This window comes from Pogoniulus pusillus, chromosome 18 (assembly GCF_015220805.1).
Source record: "Pogoniulus pusillus isolate bPogPus1 chromosome 18, bPogPus1.pri, whole genome shotgun sequence".
In the NCBI taxonomy this organism is placed as follows: domain Eukaryota; kingdom Metazoa; phylum Chordata; class Aves; order Piciformes; family Lybiidae; genus Pogoniulus; species Pogoniulus pusillus.
In genome coordinates, this window is record NC_087281.1 from 13,268,959 (window position 1) to 13,288,409 (window position 19,451).

General features: G+C 40.7%; 1 protein-coding gene across 7 annotated transcripts in view; it reads left to right on the forward strand.

Moving 5' to 3' along the window:
- The window catches only part of SMOC2 (SPARC related modular calcium binding 2), a 161,802-nt gene that overhangs the window by 79,946 nt on the left and 62,405 nt on the right, over positions 1-19,451 (forward strand). For all 7 annotated transcript variants that reach the window (XM_064158445.1, XM_064158449.1, XM_064158451.1 and 4 more), the window contains 4 exons: positions 10,210-10,316; positions 11,443-11,542; positions 14,377-14,424; positions 18,569-18,619. In XM_064158445.1, coding sequence (XP_064014515.1) covers positions 10,210-10,316; positions 11,443-11,542; positions 14,377-14,424; positions 18,569-18,619 — 306 coding nt within the window. The remainder of the gene's footprint in view (positions 1-10,209; positions 10,317-11,442; positions 11,543-14,376; positions 14,425-18,568; positions 18,620-19,451) is intronic.

Here is a 19,451-nt window from a genome sequence, read left to right on the forward strand (position 1 = left end):
CTGTGAAATTCTGGAGGCTTGCCACTTGCTTGACACAGACTCTTACTGTACAACAAGATTGTGAATCTAATAAAAAAATGTATGCTGACAGCTGAGAAATATTATTTGTGTTAGGGGGACTGTTAAAATATCACCTGTGATGGGATTCCACCACATGTACACACAAATGCTTCACAGTTAAGTCTGGCCCAGCACAGCCAAAGAAACAAAACATACAAGAAGTGGAAAAGCAATATTATTGCTTTTAAACTGGTCAGAAAGACACAGAAGCTGTGTCTAGAGTAATTAAGCAAGCAGAGCCAGGGCGCAGTATGTCTGCCTGCATGGGTAAGGTGCTGGAGTGCTCCCTGAGCACAGGCCAGGACCAGCCAGCTAATGCTTTCACAAGCACTGTATGCACATGGTTCATGGGGTTAGTTGTGCTGTGGATTGTTTTCAAGAGGCAGAATGCACAGAGCCACTTCTTTTTTAAGGCTTTAAACCTGATCCTACCCACCTCCAGCTTTGCTCCATTCCCCCTAGTCCTGTCACTCCCTGAGTGCATAAAAAGTCTCTCCCCAGCTTTTTTGTAGGCCCCCTTCAGGTCCTGGAAGGCCACAAGAAGGTCACCTGGGAGCCTCCTCTTCTCCAGACTGAACAGCCCCAACTCTTTCAGTCTGTCCTCATAGCAGAGCTGCTCCAGCCCTCTGAGCATCCCAGTGGCCCTCTTCTGGACACAGTCCAGCATCTGCACATTTCTCTTGTAATAGGGGTTCCAGAACTGGATGCATTGCTCCAGGTGAGGTCTCAGCAGAGCACAGTTAGAGGGGGAGAATCACTGCCCAGGGAGGTGGTGGAGTCCCCATCCTAGGAAATGTTTACACAAAAGCCTGGCTGAAGCACTTAGTGCCATGGTCTAGTTGATTGGCTAGGGCTAGGTGATAGGTTGGACTGGATGATCTTGGAGGTCTCCACTAAGCTGGTTGATTCTATGATCCTATGATTATGATTCTTGTACCGGGGGCTCCATAGCTGAACATAAGGTAAGCCTTTCCCACGTGTTGCTATCAGACCTTGTGTCCAATAAAGCCAGCCATTATCAAAGAACCCAAAGCCCTGCCTGTACATGTTATAATGTTATATATATTCTCTGCAAACAGAGAGGTATTGGCTTCTGATCTTGCTTTCTATTGGGTATTCAGTGAGTATGGATGAAGGTGTAACTACGTTTGGAATATTTGTGGTGGAATATCATTTGCTCTTCTAAGTGCGTTTAGTGGCACACAGCACACAGGCCAAGTAAAACTGAAACAGCACCCACAGTTTGCTTGAGGCTGAAGAAAACTCTTCTCAAAAGACTCCAGTTTTTCTTGATAATGTTTTTGCAAGCAGAATTTGTGAAAGCCAGACTGCACAGAAGTAAAATACATAACAGAACTCTTAGCACCTACTACAATTGTATGGAAGGGTTGGGGTTGATTTGTTTTTAAGAATTGAAGCAGAAAATCCTAGTGCTAAATCAGTTCTGGAGTGTGTCCAGAGGAGGGCCACAGGGTTGATCAGAAGGCTGGAGCAGCTTTTTTGTGAGGACAGACTGAAAGAGTTGGGGCTGTTCGGTCTGGAGAAGAGAAGGCTCCGAAATGACCTTCTTGTGGCCTTGCAGTATCTGAAGGGTGCCTACAAAAAAGCTGGGGAGGGACTTTTTGTGCTATCAGGGAGTGACAGGACTAGGGGGAATGGAGCAAAGCTGGAGGTGGGGAAACTCAGACTGGATGTGAGGAGGAAGTTGTTGACCATGAGAGTGGTGAGAGCCTGGACTGTGTTGCCCAGGGAGGTGGTTGAGACCCCATGCCTGGAGGTGTTTAAGGCCAGGCTGGAGTAGGCTGTGGGCAGCCTGCTCTAGGGTAGGGTGTCCCTGCCCATGGCATGGGAGTTGGAACTAGATGATCTTTGTGGTCCCTTCCAACCCTTACTGATTCTATGGTTCTAACAATGCTGCACTGAAAAATAGGCACCTCAGATAGTTGCAAGCATTTTCAGAGTTTCAGTGCAAGAATTATACACTGGGCATATTTTAGACTTCTCCAAACTACCTCTTAATCCTCTGTTCTGCTCAGAAAACTGAATGTGGCATTTGGTATATAGAAAATCAGGAAGCTATAGCTTTAGCTTCTCTTAAAAATGCTTGATTTGATTCTAGTCAGACTGTTTCTCTCCAATTATGACTCTTAACATATCGAGAGAAATATTACTTTGCCAAGAAGGAATGCAGCATAGCATTCATTTTTTTATCTTAGAGCTTAGCTATCTGAATTGCTGTGTGGTTGCAAAATGTTAAAAAAAAAGAAAAGCAAGCAAGGAAACCCCTCACTGCCTACATCTGCTAGATGCCAAAAGAGGAGAGGTTAGGCTGAGATTGCTCAGCTGTTTAGCTTAAACCCAGAATGCAGCAATACAAACACATGGTGAAAGAGTCATTCAGTTCTTGTCATGAAGCAGCAAGTCTTTATGGCAGTGTCAGGCTAAATGTGTGTGCTGACAACCTTTCCAACCCAAGAGATTAATCATCTCTGCACCTTTGAAACAGAGACTTTGAGCATGAAATGTTGTGCCGGAGGAGGCATAGGCTGGGTGTTGGAAGTTCTTCCCAGAGAGAGTGATTGGCATTGGAATGGGCTGCCCAGGGAGGTGGTGGAGTCACCATCCCTGGAGGTGTTCAAGAAAAGACTGGATGAGGCACTTAGTGCCATGGTCTGGTTGATTGGATAGGGCTGGGTGGTGGGTAGGACTGGATGATCTTGGAGGTCTCTTCCAACTTGGTTGATTCTAGGATTATATCACTACAGATTCCAGTTATTTACATGTTTTCTTGGTAGAGAGGATCAGTTCTTTGGACTACATCATGGCTTAGGTCAAATATAATAGAAAATGTTCATGTTATGAGTAATTTATGCCATATAAGTCAAATGGTGTCTTGTGCTCTGAATAAAACATAAACCATTTTTATGCTAAATTAACTTCAAATTAAAGCCATTTGGTTTATATCCCCACTGGTTATCAAAAGCATAGAGCTGTGCAAATGAAATACAGAAGGAAAAGAATCTAGTTAATTGTTACAACAATTCAGAGAAGTGCTGAGGTGGATAGCTAACTTTAAACATCTTTTTGCACTGTGTATTTCTAGGTTTAAGGTCAAGTATGTATAGATGGTCTGACACAATGGGGGTACAATAAGAGAAACAGTGAGAGGTATTTGGATTATGTATATCCATGCTAGATCTGTGTGTTCACATCTAAGTGGCTTTGGGGGAGTTTTATCCTTAGTGTGAGAGCAGCTAGGTGCCTGTGGAAAGCTCTCTCGGGAACCTTTCCTTCAAACAATTGGGTTTAACCACTTTGTAAGAAGTTTTAACAAAGCAGCTATTCCATCTATCACTGAATGGCCTGGGTTGGAAGGGACCTGCAAAGGTCATCTAGTCCAACCCCCTCTGCAGTCAGCAGGGACATCCTCAATTTGATCAGGTATGCTAGAACCCTGTTGTGCCTCACTTTGACTGTCTCCCAACCACTTCCCTGGGCAGCCTGTTCCAGTGTTCCACCACCCTTACAGTACAGAACCTGTTCCTAAATCTGTTCTTCTCTAATTTGGAGCCATTGCCCCTTGTCCTATCACTACAGGTTTTTGTAAACAGTCCCTCTACATCCTTCCTGTAAGCCCTCTTCAGGTACTGGAAGGCTGCTATTAAGTCTCTCTGGGGCCTCCTCCTCTGCAGGCTGAACAACCCCAGCTCCCTCAGCCTGCCATTGTAGCAGAGCTGCTAGAACAACTAAATAAATGATGAAGTGTGATTTGTTCACAGGTACATAAAAATCTGTCTCTCTGAAAGCAAGCAAAGTTTGCTGGTTGTATTTGGACTGGGAAAGGTACCTGTATCCTTACTAAAAAACAGAGTAAGCAAAGAATTGCTGGATGAACTAAATCAAAACCTTTGCAGAAGACTTAGCTACTCTTTTGCCAAGCTGTTTACTTTTCCATGAGAGAATCTGAGTTAACTGTCCCCATGGAGCCCCAAAGTTGCTGTAAATTCAGTTGTATTAAATGTCACTTTAGAGATGATGTTTACACCCTCGATGAGTTTGTGTCATTGTTTTAAAGATAAATGTATACTTTGCAGTAATAAACTTCATTCTGTGTGATATATTATTCAAGGACTAGCCAGCAGAGCAGAAGTTGATAGATAGCCTTTTTCCAAAGCTCAGTGTTGTCAGTGCTATACTGTTGGAAATGAGGCATAAAATGAGATTAGTTCCAAGTCAGTTCTGTGCTGTTTGTGACAGTAATTCTGTTTCTCAATTTCCCTTGGTTACCACAATTTCCTATTGACTTGAGGGTTACATCAGGAAATCTTGTGCTCACAGGCATCTAGCATGATGGCATCTGACTCTAGGTCCTGCAGCGGTGTATTGGCACCACTACACTTCACAGGTCAAAGTCTTCCCTGTTACATGCAGAAACTTAGCACAGAATTAAGATGGAATTGTATTTCAGCTGTGTCTTCTGGAGGCTGGCCTCTTTTGGAAGCCAGAATTATCGTGATGGTAATTCAGTAAGACCTCTCCCAACAGCTAGGGCGCTGTAATCTCCTCAGCTCTCTCTATTTTTGACACTCCATACCCCCATATTTAAAATTTAGCATAAAGTCATGCATCTTAGTGGTCAGTTCCTGTACTAGGAGAAACCAACAAACTTGTTGGATGCAAAATTCCATTTGCTTGCAGATGAGAAGACAAAGCCTTACTGAGTCAGCCATTGTCATAATTCAGTTTTACAGCTGGACACACATCTCTGCCAGATTATTTTTTTGGAACTGTCTGAATATTGGCAAAATAAAGCCTCATTTCAGACAGCCTTATACACATCTTAGAACCAAATAGCCTTTTCACCAGGTCGTACATCAGAATCCAACTTACTCTTGCTGGCTACCTTATTCATACTTAAGCTCTGAAGAGAAATAACGTGTAGCATGATCTCTACTCAAAAAGCACTAACAGTTTCAAGCCCCTTATTTTTCCATTAGGTGATTTCAAAAGGTTAAACACAAACAGATTAAAAACCAACCAAACAAATAACCTCCTCTCCCCCAAAAAAAGTGTTGGGTTTTTTTGTTTGTTTGTTTGTTTTGAATCTATAAATCCAATAAAACAACAATGAAGCAAGGCTGACTTGGGCAGTGTTGCAAGTGCACAGTGTTACACAGTGCTTTTCATCCTCCAACACCCTGCTGACTTGGAGTCTCCTCTGATATCAAGTCATTTGTCACCAGTGTGATATCTCTCACCCCAAAAGAGTTTGACCTGCTTTGGTCAGGTTCCATGATGATTGGAATGCTGTGGGCTAATTAATCAGTATAAGGGTACCGTGCAAGTCCCTTCACTTTTCATTCTCATTCTTCATTTAGAAATAATTAGGATCCATCCTGATCCAAGGTTTTGTTGTTCTTGGCTTTGTATGTAGAGAGACTTCACTGATACTCCTTTGAATGTCAATATTCCTATAAACATCTTAACCCCCAGGCACTTAAGCCTGGACTCATCCTTACTGATTTGAGATTCATGTGAGTCACCTTCCTTAGCTAAACTTGTGCAAAGGGCACAGAAGGGACCATAGAAAAGAACTGTCTGGGTGCCTTCACAGGTCATTGCACAGTGAGTCCCAGATTTGGCTTTTCTGAGTCAGCATGAACAATGAAGCTGGTGAGGGACCTGGAACACAGCCCTGTGAGGAGAGGCTGAGGGAGCTGGGGGTGTGCAGCCTGGAGAAGAGGATGCTCAGGGCAAACCTCATTGCTGTCTACAACTACCTGAAGGGAGGCTGCAACCAGGTGGGGGTTGGTCTCTTCTGCCAGGCAACCAGCAACAGAACAAGGGGACACAGTCTCAAGTTGTGCCAGGGCAGGTCTAGGCTTGATGTTAGGAGGAAGTTGTTGCCAGAGAGAGTGATTGGCATTGGAATGGGCTGCCCAGGGAGGTGGTGAAGTCACCATCCCTGGAGGTGTTGAAGCGAAGCCTGGATGAGGCACTTAGTGCCATGGCCTAGTTGATTGTCTAGGGCTGGGTGCTAGGTTGGACTGGATGATGTTGGAGGTCTCTTCCAATCTAATTGATTCTATGATGCTATGAATGGCCACATGTAGGGTTTATTTCCCTGGGGATTAGCATTTCATCCATTACTGACTGCATGTTAAGAGCTGCAAGTATTCCATGTCTGTTTCTTCTCTGATACTTTGATGTGAGCTCATGTTCCTGCCTTTTCTTGTCTTTTTGCATTGATACAAATGTCTAACACAGATCTCTTGAATTCTTCTTTTGAAAAATCTTCTGAAACGATGCAGTATGTTTAGAAGATATTGCAACCAGGACACTGGGTCAAATGTTCAGATGGTGTAATCTTGCAAAATTATTATACAAAAATATTATAACTTCTTTCAACTTCAGTGGTGTTTTATTTGGAAGGAGTCTAGCTCCTCTCAATTAATAATGTAATGTTCTTTAATACTACAAGCAAGAATATTTTTATATGTTCTCTTTTTTTATTGCCTACCCTGTCACATGTTGTTTGTCAGGTTTGGACCACATCTCTATGTCAAAGTTACTCTCTTATGGTAGTGTCTTGGTTAAAAAAAGTAAATAAAATCCATCTCTATGCAGTTTTCGATCATAGAATCATTGAATCAACCAGGTTGGAAAAGACCTCGAAGATCATTCAGTCCTACCTGGCACCCAGCCCTAGATAGTCAACTACACCATGGCCCTAAGTGCCTCAGCCAGGCTTTGCTTCAACACCTCCAGGGATGGTGACTCCACCACCTCCCTGGGCAGCCCATTCCAATGCCAGTCACTCTCTCTGTCAACAACTTCCTCCTAACATCCAGCCTAGACCTCCCCTGGCACAACTTGAGACTGTGTCCCCTTGTTCTGTTGCTGGTTACCTTAACTCAATAAGAGATCTTCCTCATGTTTTGGGTTTTTTCGGGTTTTTTTTGTTTTGTTTGTTTGGTTGGAGTTTCTTTTGTTTTGTTTTGTTGGGCTTTTTTTGCATACTGAAGGGCAGAATACCCAAAAGGTTCAAAATGTTTCCATGGTTATATGAAAAAAAAAAAAAAAGAAAAAAAAAGCTTTCAAATGTAAGTTATATTTTACACTAAATTTGGACATTGTTGATTTTAGAACATATCAGATCAGTCACAAACAGAAGGTCCTCAGAACATCAGGCTGTTGAGGAGAAGGTGGTGGACGGTTTTGGAGAACTTCTTTTTTCCTTGGCATGTGACCTCATTGTGGCCTTCCAGTGTCTGAAGGGGGCCTACAAAAAATGCTGGGGAGAGGCTTTTAAGGCCATCAGGACTAGGGGGGAATGGAGCAAAGCTGAAAGTGGGCAGATTGAGACTGGATGTGAGGAGGAAATTCTTCAGCATGAGAGTGGTGAGAGGCTGGAATGGGTTGCCCAGGGAGGTGGTTGAGGCCCCATCCCTGTAGGTGTTTAAGGCCAGGCTGGATGAGGCTGTGACCAGTCTGATCTAGGGTAAGGTTTCCCTGCCCATGGCAGGAGAGTTGGAACTAGATGATCCATGTGGTCCCTTCCAACCCTGACTGATTCTATGATTCTATGTTTTTATGATAATTCAGATATTGGAGATAATTTACAACCCAGCTGGTACTATACCAGAGACCTTATGTGACAGAATTTATGTGACTTTTCCTTTTAGACATTTAAACCACATGTCATTCTAGAAAAACGAGGACAGAGGTCCAACAAAGGAGTGATTTATTTTCAGTTAAAATACTAGATACATTAAAACCACATGTTATTAAGTACTGTATAACCAAGCCATACTCAAAAGAGGGCTTATGACACCAAAGCTTGCTTAAAATCTTTCCTTTTTTTTTTTTTCCCCCAGAAAAAATCTTTGGCAGTGCACACAATGACAGACTTTACTTGAGCTGCCCAGCATATTGGCTATAATTTTCCCTTAATGAAACAAATCATTAAAGTACCAGAGTACAAGTTATTCAGTTGCTCATTATTTTTCTCACATTCCTGGATGGGTGAACTTTTCTGTCCATTTTAGGGAACATTGCATCTCTGTGAGTATCCTTACTGAAACAACATAATACTGTTATGGTTGTTAAGACTCAGACATTTTTTTTTTCACTGAAACAAGTGAAACAACTTTGATTTTTGGCTTTCTACCAACATGAACTCTCATGGTCCCGTGAGAAGGGTGAACTAATGCACAGAAGTAGTGCACACAGATCCAAGACCAGAAGGGAAATCAATACAAAGATCAGAATTTAGGAGCCTAAAGTTTGTTTTCAGGATGCAGATGCTGAGGATCAGTTTCTCTCCTCGTTATGCTATACTTCCACATCAGATTGCCTTAGACTTGAAGGGAATGTTTTATGCTAATGTTTCCAGATGTATTGTCCAAAGTTTGATGGAGATGACCAGTGAGGGATCCATCCTGTCCAAAGGATGTTTGCAGTTGCACTAGGCTTCCATACTGGTTCTTTGCTTGTATTGCTGGACGATACTGTCACAGAGAGGGTATCTCAAGGCCTGAGAACTTTATTACGTGTATGCTGCTGGGGACTGTTAAATGACAAAGTCCTGTCAAGATACGCTGGTATTAAATGGCAAAGTCAAAGTTGTTGTTGCTTCAGTGTTCATGTTCTATTCAACATGCAACTTGCATGGAGTAGAAAGCATTTCCCCCTGCTAAGAACAGCACAAACCTTCACAAGTCACCACCCTTATATCAGCAAGTATACAAGACTCTTGTATCACAAGTAACTACTGGACAGTGTTGCCTCTAAAAAAGGAACTAGGCAGTTACTGTCAAACAGTCTTTAAAGAAAACAGGGATCAAAAGCTGCAATCTTCTCTGCTAGAATGCTCAAGATAATACTAATTCATATGTTGCAGTCACATCTTGAAATTATTAATACTACCTTAAGCTTGCCTGATATTTTAATTTCTCATGACACTGCTTAGCTTGAACAGATCCAGAAGCATTGATTCTGCATCAACGTCATGCTAAAATTTGTAGTGCCTTTAAACAAAAACAACAGTAAAAAAGGTATAAGAGCTTCCATTATATGTCTTTTCTCCACCCTTGGCTACTTAATTGAAATAAAGCCTATGTAGTAGACAATAGATCTTACTTGACAATAGAAACTCTACTGAATTAAAGCTGCCTTCTTTCCTACCTTGTCTTGAATGGAGACCAGTACCAGATAATGATGGAAATGGTGCAAGAAACCACATAGTGGACAAAAAAAAAGGACCATGTTGTAGGTTTGACTTGTGCCATATCTAAATCATGAACTATTCACTAAATTAATAATAATATGAATTAAGCCTTGTAGGCTTAGGTCTTGTGATGACAGGACAAGGGGTAATTGTGATGACTGGAAGAGGGGAGATTGAGACTAGATGTTAGGAGGAAGTTCTTTACAGTGAGGGTGGTGAGACAGTGGAACGGGTTGCCCAGGGAGGTTGTGGGTGCTTCCTCCCTGAAAGTGTTTAAGGCCAAATTGGATGAGGCCTTGAGCAACCTGCTCTAGTGGGAGGTGTCCCTGCCTGTGACAGGGGGTTGGAGCTGGATGATCCTTGAGGTCCCTTCCAACCTAGACCATTCTATGATAAGTGTGTCCAAAATTAATAATTAATCATGTCCCCAATAAGCACCTATGCTGTACAGTGTATTTTGTCCTTTTTACCAGCACAGCTGTAGTCACAGCTGAGATCATTGCCTAACTGCAGTAAATGGTATGTAAACTCACAGTAGGAAACGCAAGGCAGCAATACTCCAGCTGCCTGCTTTGCCTGTCCTGAAGCACTAGAAAGCATTGTGGAGAACAATGTGACAACTATTCCTGTGGTAAATCGATGGAAGAAGTCCTGTTCAGGCTTCTGCCTTTTGGCAGCAGATGGAGCAGCAAGGTTATCTTCCCAGACATCATTCCATCTCATTTCCCATTTCTGGATTATTGCCCAGAAATTATTGTCTTCTGTCCTTACAAAGGATGCAAAGCAACTGTAACATTTTAATGGATTATAATTCTGATTCTCTTTACGTCAATCTCAGAGCCTTCTTCTTAATTTAGGTTATCACCTATCTTTTCTTCTTATTTTATCATCCAACTGACTTCTTTTCTTCCTTTCTCTAGATGTTTCCAGATGTGTGGCTGAGAGGAAGTACACGCAGGAGCAAGCTCGCAAGGAATTTCAACAAGTGTTTATCCCAGAATGCAATGATGATGGCACATACAGCCAGGTTGCAAATGTTTCATTCACTGTCTTGCATGGCCAGGAAGTCAGAATATATGTTTGCAGAGGATGAAGAAGAGACAACAAATAGAATTAAGGGAAATGTAATTTCTAAATGAAATATAGTTTGTGCTAACACTGATGTTAGAAAAGTGAAGGAAAATGAATGTTTTGTGCCAAGTCCTTGTTCTTTCTTTAAGAGCTGGACGGCAAAAGAGCCAAATATTATCACTGTTCATGTGGTCTGCTCCCTGTTCTTCTAGTCTGAGGCAGCTGAGTTGTATTTGCAGCCCCCTGAATACTCATCAGATGGTAAAATGCTTGGAATTTCTGAACTCTTTCTGTCTGGAATCATAAATCTTGTGACCACAGTCCATATCTTAGTCCTAAAGCATGAATCATAGATGATTCTTGCCTATTCTTGGCTGAATTTCTGCACAAGCATATGGTCTGAGACCGATTTACTTAGGTTAGATCGCAAAATTCAGAAGGGACTCAGTTAGAGGCTTGCTCTGTGATGTGCATTCCAATCAAGATCGCTTTCTGCCACCTCTGTACTGCATTTGAGTTGTGGAGTTGTGAAGAAGACAATCTCATTTTAAGCATGGTGAAGGGAGTAATACTGACCCCTGGGAAATACAGTGCAATTGATCTCTAAGAGGAATTGTGAGAGCTTCCTTTCTGACAGCTTGGGATATGAATAATGCTGGCAAAATCACTGTGGCTTGCTCCTTTAGAGGGTGGAACAATATGTTCTCTGTGTGGAAAAAAACTTGAGATTGCTTGCTTCAGGAACAGTTTATGAGTCCCTTGAGAAACTTTATTGTGAGGTTTTCATAACACCTGCACCTCACTCTTCTGAAACAGGGCATAAACAACCACATATTTCAGTAGTTTTCCTTTCCACTGGATTCTGAAAGACCTAACACACTTTGCTTGAAATAAGCGCTGCTTTTTGCTGAAGAATCACGTGTCAGATTGAGATTAGGTCTGTTGTCATTCCAGGTTGTTGTTGGTTTATGTTTTGTCCATATGTTTGGTTTGGACTTGTCTTTTAAAGTAATGTGTCATGTATGCTGAGGGATCACAGACGTGTCTGACAAACTGCACACGGTTCATGTCGTTTCTGACAGGTTCAGTGCCATAGTTACACTGGGTACTGCTGGTGTGTCACTCCCAATGGCCGTCCTATCAGTGGTACTGCTGTGGCCCACAAAACTCCTCGGTGCCCAGGTAAGACTTATTTGTCTGGACAGGTACTTATCTGTGGCATCTGATTAGACTTCAGGAAAAAGTATCTCTACTGGAAGAATGGTTCAGCTCAGAAAGAGGTGCTGGCAGCAGCTGTGGATGCCCTTTCCCCAAGGATTTGCATAACTCAGCTGGTTGAGGCTCTGAGAAAAATGGCCTAGCCTTTAAGTTAGCCCTGTGTGATGTCTGTGGTCACTGTCACCCTAGGCATGCCTGTGACTCTGTTACCCATCTACTTGATTGGTACTATAATCTAGCTATTGAAGGAGTTTTCTGCAGTCTCCATCCTTCTCGTAGGCCTCCTTCAAGCTGGAAGGCTGCTATTAGGTCCCCCTGGAGCCTCCTCTTCTCCAGGCTGAACAACTCCAGCTCCCTTAGCCTGTTTTTGTAACAGAGATGCTCCAACCCCCTGATTATTTTCATGGTCCTCCTCTGGACCTGCTCCATCAGGTCCATGTCCTTTCTATGTTGAGGACTGCAGATCTGGACACAGTTCCCCAGGTGAGGTCTCACCAGAGCAAAGTGGCAGAATCACCTCTCTGGATCTGCTGGCAATGCATCTTTTGATGCAGCCCAGGATGTGATTTGCCTTCTGGACTGCAAGCTCACACTGTCTGCTCATGTCCAACTTCTTGTCCATCAGCACACCCAAGTCTTTTTCCACAGTGCTGCTTTCTATCACCTCATCCCCCAGTCTGCATTGAGTCTGTATACAAGAATAGAAAAGAAGACCATGGTAACCTAGAATAACTTGGATTTTTAATAAATGAAATATGGAGCAGAATTTAGGATGGGCAGTTATGAGTTTGGTTTCCTGATTCCATCCTCTATTTGTGTTTCACATTTACAGTGTGATATTTGATAGCTGAAGCACTCTTTGAGTTTGATAAACTGTTAATATGGGTTGGCTGCATGTCGTGATGCTTTCTGAAGTTGTCTCAGGTCCTCAGACAGAAGAATGTCTCCCATCTGTATTTTTATGTATCAAACATAGATGTATCAGCCATTTTTTGCTCATTGTGTTTTTTCTGGCTGCTGTCATTAAAGCTGACTTATTTGCTTGAGATGCAAGGTGTTCTAGCATAAAGATTATAAGTGCATTGAAAAAAGCAAGACTTTCCAACTGATCTAATGAAAACCTTAGCGTTAATTGCTACATTTTTACCTGAAAGAGGCTCTTCTTTCATCCTTTCCAGTTATTCCCACACCAACACTTGGTACTGCTAAAGCACACACTATAAATCTCACCATGCCATTCCAGTCCATGGAAATAATCCCTGCTGTTGCAGGAGCAGTGGTGGGAAGGAGAGTAAATCAAACACATTCCCACGACAGCATTAAAAAGAAAGCCCCTTAAAAATGATGAATGTCCCCCAACAGGTTGACTAAAGAACAGCAGACTTAAAAAAGACATTTTTACAACTCCCCATCTCTGTTATCAGCACTACAGGAAACTGCAGAAATTCCATACATGCAAAATCCTGGGAAATGGTGCAGAACTTGAGAAGCAGGTGTTAAATTATCACAGGAAAATAGGGTGCTCACCTATTGTAGGGCTTTTATGCCCTATTAACAATGTTGGGCTTCTGCAGAGAGATTGCAGAAGTATGGAGACACATTTTGTTTTATTATTATGTGAAGTTCCTTACAAGTTGAGATGGCATGATCTTTTAAGGCCAAAATACACTGAGAAGTTCAAAACTCTTCCTGTCTCTATTACTAGCTGATGTGATGAAGATAAATATATTTGGGAAGTCAGTGAACTTCAAAAAAATCCATTAACTGCTTTCTTTATATGGCAAAAAATATACATCCTTGTGTCATCTGGATCTTCTGTCCCTATGCATAACACTCTCCCTCTACATATGGTCAGACACACACTTATGTGAGATAAAGAAGAGTGGAAAGTGTAGTTTTGTATTTATCCATATCCACTTTCAATTATTACATATCAAATATTCTTTAGCAGATCAGAAATCATTGTCTAAACTAGATAATAATAATTGACCTTCTATTCACCTTATCTTTTAAAGCCTAGTCAAGTGTGATTAGAACTATAGGAAATAGATATGTTAAAACTACAAAACTCATATCACATTCCCTGAAAGATGTCTGTGCCTCAGAAATTAATAGAGTGAAGCTAAGTATGACTAGGTGCAACTAAGGTGTGAATATTGCTGCTTTTTTTTCCCATAATCTTAACTGGATAGATGGCTAAGCAAATGTACAGGTTAGAATGGTAATAAATTCTTTTCAAAATAATGCTGCTGAATCCTCCCTACCCTCTCCTATTCTATAAGCATATTTATGTGGTGATTGGATTGCTTACATAGCCTGTATCAGGAACAGTGTGGCCAGTAGGACAAGGAAAGTTATTCTTCCCCTGTACTCAGTGCTGGTCAGGCCACACCTTGAGTCCTGTGTCTGATATGACCTATCAGAATTCTACACGTATTAGCCACTATATAAGCATCAATCTTAGCTTCTATAAATGGTATTGACTTTATACACCATATTGATGAGTGAGCATGTCATACTGGTCTCCTGCACAGACTTTGAGGAACCTGGCAGGTAGTGTTTAATATTATTTCTTTCTGAGGTCCTTTGGTGCCTGAAGAAGTAGCATCTGACAGCAAACTGACCATACGCAAATACAGAAGTCAGGCAAAGCTGTAATCTTTGTTTTCAAGAGAAGAATTTGCTCATATTTATTGCTGTGATAAAAAGAAATGAATCATTAAACCAGAACTGTGTTTCTTACAAAGCATATAGGTGAATGGAATATTTCCCTGGCTAATTAATTTTTCCAATTACAGGTTCAGTGAGTGAGAAGCTGCCACAACGAGAAGGTGCAGGAAAAACAGGTAAATATCTTCACAAGCCTGGAAATAGAAATTAAAATAGCCATGGGATATACCACTCTGGTTTTCCATAGCTCTAAATTATCAGTATATACTAATCATGCCATATGGCTGCACAAATAATAAGCATACACACATACATGTATGCTATTCATTTTATGTCTGCATTGTAGATACTTAGTAACTTCCTAATTATAACAATACATATGTATGGATGTGTATTAATAGATAACATAATATAGACATTATGGATATGTATTAATATACATATGTATGAAGGTATATTAGTAGATAACATAATATAGACATAATGGATATGTATTAATATACATATGTATGAATGTGTATTAATAGATAACATAATATAGACATTATGGATATGTATTAATATACATATGTATGAAGGTATATTAATATACATATATATGAAGGTATATTAATAGATAACATAATATAGACATTATGGATATGTATTAATATATGTATATATGAAGGTATATTAATAGATAACATAATATAGACATTATGGATATGTTTTAATATACATATGTATGAAGGTATATTAGTATGTAACATACAGACATTATGGATATATATTTATATATATATATATATATATATATATATAAATGTTTCTGTCAATATATGCATAGACAATGTATATTTCTAGACTCAGCCCTGCAGATTTTGTTATTCTGTGCTGCTTGGAAGTTTGGTTTTTGGGGTTTTTTTTGTGTTTGTTTTCCTCCCCATAGCTGTAATCTGAAATATTTTCCCGTGTTCTTTCCTTGTCTTGGAGGACAGGCTATTCTGTCTGTTGATAAAGGCAACATTCTGGAGTCCCAAAATCTCATTAACCAAAGACCTCACTTTATTTCTGCAGCAATCATTGATTGAGTTGTCTTGGGGCCAGCAGTTTACTCTGTATTGTGATTAATTTGGTGGCTCACATTCATGGGCAGATGATTGTTGTTGTTAGCAACAGATCATGGTGGATATCTTGTGAGCAGGACAAAATCTAAGACGACTCCAACATTGTTGGTAGATTTAAAGGAGGCAGATGTCTAAGCCTGGTGGGTCATACCTGTTGCAGTTGTTCACCTCGCTTTCTCTGGGCATTCCAATATTGAAACAAAATTTCTAGTTGCAGATTTTGGAGGTGAGGAGCATGTTTGCAAATGTGCACATTAAACCAAACAAGGAATAAAGTTTAAAAGATAATTCCTAAACTATCTTCCGTAGCCCCACAGTTCCCTCTTCTGTCCCAGGGACAGACTGAAAAGTACAGGTGGATTCACATCCCTTTTATGTAATTCTTAGCTGACTGCAGGACTACGTTCTTGGTGACTGGACTCTGACAACAAATGGAATGGTTCCTCTTTAAATGTATGCACATATGGACTGGTGTGCATTTGTCAGCCAGGAAGATCTATGGCATTAGCTTGTGAGATAACTAATTAACATGAGGATGAACTACTCTACAGTTGTGATTCTCTACTGAATATTGCTTTGAATAATGAAACACCATACACATCTTCTCACAAAAGTGTTTTTGTAACAAGGTGATGTACCTGGCAGAGTGCAAACAGAAAATTATAGCAAGGGTCTTCCTGCAGGCAAAGGGTACTTCATGAGTAATTGTAGCTGTTCCAGTTCTGAAGTGAAGTTAAAGCCTTTTAGATTATACAGGTATCTTGTACCAAATGTTGGTTCATTGATGATCATGTGCAAACCTGTGTCCTGGAAGGCTGATAGGCCTATTAGATGTCCTGGCTTGCACCACCCTTCTGCTGACAGGGGAAGCAAGGGTGGGAGGAAAACAAAGGCTTGGGCCATTATGTCCCCTCCCAAAGTGATAAACAGGTACCCACAGGTATTTAGGTACTTGTTGGTGTCTTGCCCAAATAAGGGTGAGCAAGCCCTGCTTTCACCTGATATGGTCAGTTTGGCAAATGCCATTTTGATTGGGGAATCTCTGTGGCAAAGGAGCCTTTGCACTCAGGCAGATAATATAAATTGAGCTAAGTTGTAAGCAGTTGAGCTGCCTCTGCCTCAAGGAGCTGCTTCTGCCTCACTGCTCTCAGACAACGTGTTCTGCTTTGCCTCATGCTGCAGACCAGCTTAGCCCTGATATTTTGGGCTTGAAATACCCGGAAACTTAAATGCCTCAAGTTTTCCAGGAGAAGGCATTTAAGTGCCTCACAATGTGGTGAGAAGTGCCACCGACATAATGCTCTCTGCACATCTGCAAGAGATCCTGCAAACCTCTGCAAACCTCTGTGCCAGGAGGAACCAGGATCAGGTCAGAGATCATCTGCCTCTTTCCCAGCACCCTGGAAAGATCTAGAAGCCTTTCAATGGCCAAGCAGTTCCAACACTGCCACAAAGGAGCCAGGGACTACCTTGAAAGTTCTACTCCACTGCAGTGAGTAGCACAGACTTTCCCTAGGGCTGCAGGCTACCTATTTATAAATAGAGCAAAGCCATTTTGTGGCTAAACTTCTCCAAATTTTATGATTCTCCTAAATGAATGAATTGCCCATGAGCATCCTTGTGAAGATTTTTCCCCAATTAGAGCCCAAATTTAACTAATTAGTATATAGTTGTGGGTGAGGCTTTCCAGAAATAAAATTAACTACATATTTTATAATTCCTGCCTCGTTAATTGCCCAAACTAAATCAACCTGTTTCCTTTTTTTTTTGTTTTTGAGTTAGGGGGACCTGAGGCCACTGTTATGAGTCAATCATTTAACAACTGTTCAGTTTTAAAAACCCTCACTCTGTTAAATGTTAAACTTGTTAAACAGTTTCAAATGTCAATTACACAATGTTCAAGGGCTGGGATTTTCCTATCAGTAACATTTTGTCGTCAGGATCTAATACATTAAGAACCTCTCAACAAATGCCTTTAGTCAGCAACAAAGGCCAACAAAAAGAATCATTCTAGAGCATGGGTATGTAATCCAGTGATTTCATCAGTGATGATGGCAACAACCCTTCCCCAACACCCACCCCCCCCCCAAACAAAAAACAACCCACCAACCAGGAGGAGACTGTTCTGAATTCTAGTAGCAAGAAGAAATAGGAACAACATGTTAGCCTTAAAGCTGTTAATCAGTGTTACCATGGTAGTGCTACATGCGAAAGGAAGCTTCTTAGTTACTGTTAGGTCTAACATCCATGAAAATGCCTGGGGGGAAAAACAATCAGGAAATGATACTGTTCTAAGATCCAGTTGTGAAACTGATGGAAAGGCTAATAAAACCCTTGTGTGCTATTTGCTGCATCTTGGTTTTGGATTTAGCTCCATGCTACAGGAAACAGCAATGACTGGAAAATATGTGCTAGCAAGGCCTGCTAAGTCATGCTTACCCAATATCTGCTATAATTAAATAGAACAGAAAATGAGTCTTTGGGTACCTCTCTTTCTCACAGAATATTAACTTACATAGTTCTTCATATTAAATATTTCTTTTACAGCACTTCCACTTCCACTGTGTTTTACTGAACCTAAAATTTCTTGCAGTTTCTTACCACTTGGGTAAATTTTCTTCCCTCTTTTCTTGTTGCAGTGGTTGGTAGTGGATGGATGGAGATGGCAGATTGGATTATGAGAATTATAGAAGCAAGATTTTGGTTCTTTAAGCTGTGAATCTTGATTATAAGATGAACTCGAATGTTAAACAGATATTATGCTCTGCCAAAATAAACTTTCATTTTAAGGTGTCAGCATGTCTGCAGCCACTCACCTCAAAATGCTTTTGCTTTCATAAATCTTACTCCTTCTATACATTTATCTAATTGATTCTTTAGAAATGCTGATTTGGTCAGGTCTAATCTGTAGGTATCAAGGTGCAGCACTAAAACCAAAGAATTACTCTCCAGGAAGCAACATGATCACTTCATGCCTCACAAAGGACCCTGCAATCATTTCAGCAGCCATAACTTCAAGAAACACTCATTTATAATGCGTAGGCTGTAGATTTAATGTGTGTATTCTGGTAGTAGATACAAACAATGTTTAAATTACTGCTTCTCTACTGGCCGGGACTATGTGCAAATCATTAGTACCATCATGTATGTGCACTTATCTAGTTTACTCTCATAATTGTAGTCTCCTTGCAAATCTTTTCCATTCTGAATTCAGATGATGCCTCGGTTCCTGCGCTGGAGACTCAGCCTCAAGGTGATGAAGAAGGTGAGCATCAACAGGAATTTAAACGTGTGACATTAAGCTATGCATTATGAACTGTGTATGACAGCATCCTGAAGATGGGACAGCTCCTGGGATAGTTGAAGGAAGTCGAAAGAAATTGAAAGCATTGTGCTTTTCCCCAGATAAAGACAGCAAACACAACAGTCTTTTACTTACAAGCAATGAATTTCATGTGGTGGTTTGAGATGATGCTGCAGCTATGAAGTCCACCATTAACAATTTTAATTGTTAGTACTCAGGGCTGAGAGAGGTTTTGAACATGAGGCAGACTGCAAAGTTACACTTTATGGCCAAGTAAGGTAGTTAAGTGATAAATTCTATCCTCAACATACTGTTTAATGATAATAAGTATGAGGCTTTGTCAGGCTAATGTACCTCAGAAAATGTGATGGTCTGTAAATGGAAAGCTCAAGGCCTACATACAGTGATGGTCATATATTGTACCTGCCTTACCACTCACTGCAAACTTTACAGAAGGTGATCTGACTTTTACACATTTGGGGAGTTTTAGTCCAAAGTTATTTCTTTCTATCTTTCTCATGAATGGGATAAGGAAGGAACTATTTCTGCCTCTGCATGAATTAAGGTTTTATCTCTCCTAGTAAAAAAATCTTTCCTTTTATTTAGATCCATGTCTATATTTAAAACCAGCCTCTTACTATTCACCTGCTAGTAACCTTCAAAATAATTGTGACATTTACAAATTATATTCTGGGGTGGGTTTTTTGTTTTGTTTTCTTGTGGTTTGTTTTGTTTTTTTTTTTCCTTTGGGTTTTTTGGTTGTTGTTGTTTTTTGGGCTTTGGTTTTGTTTGT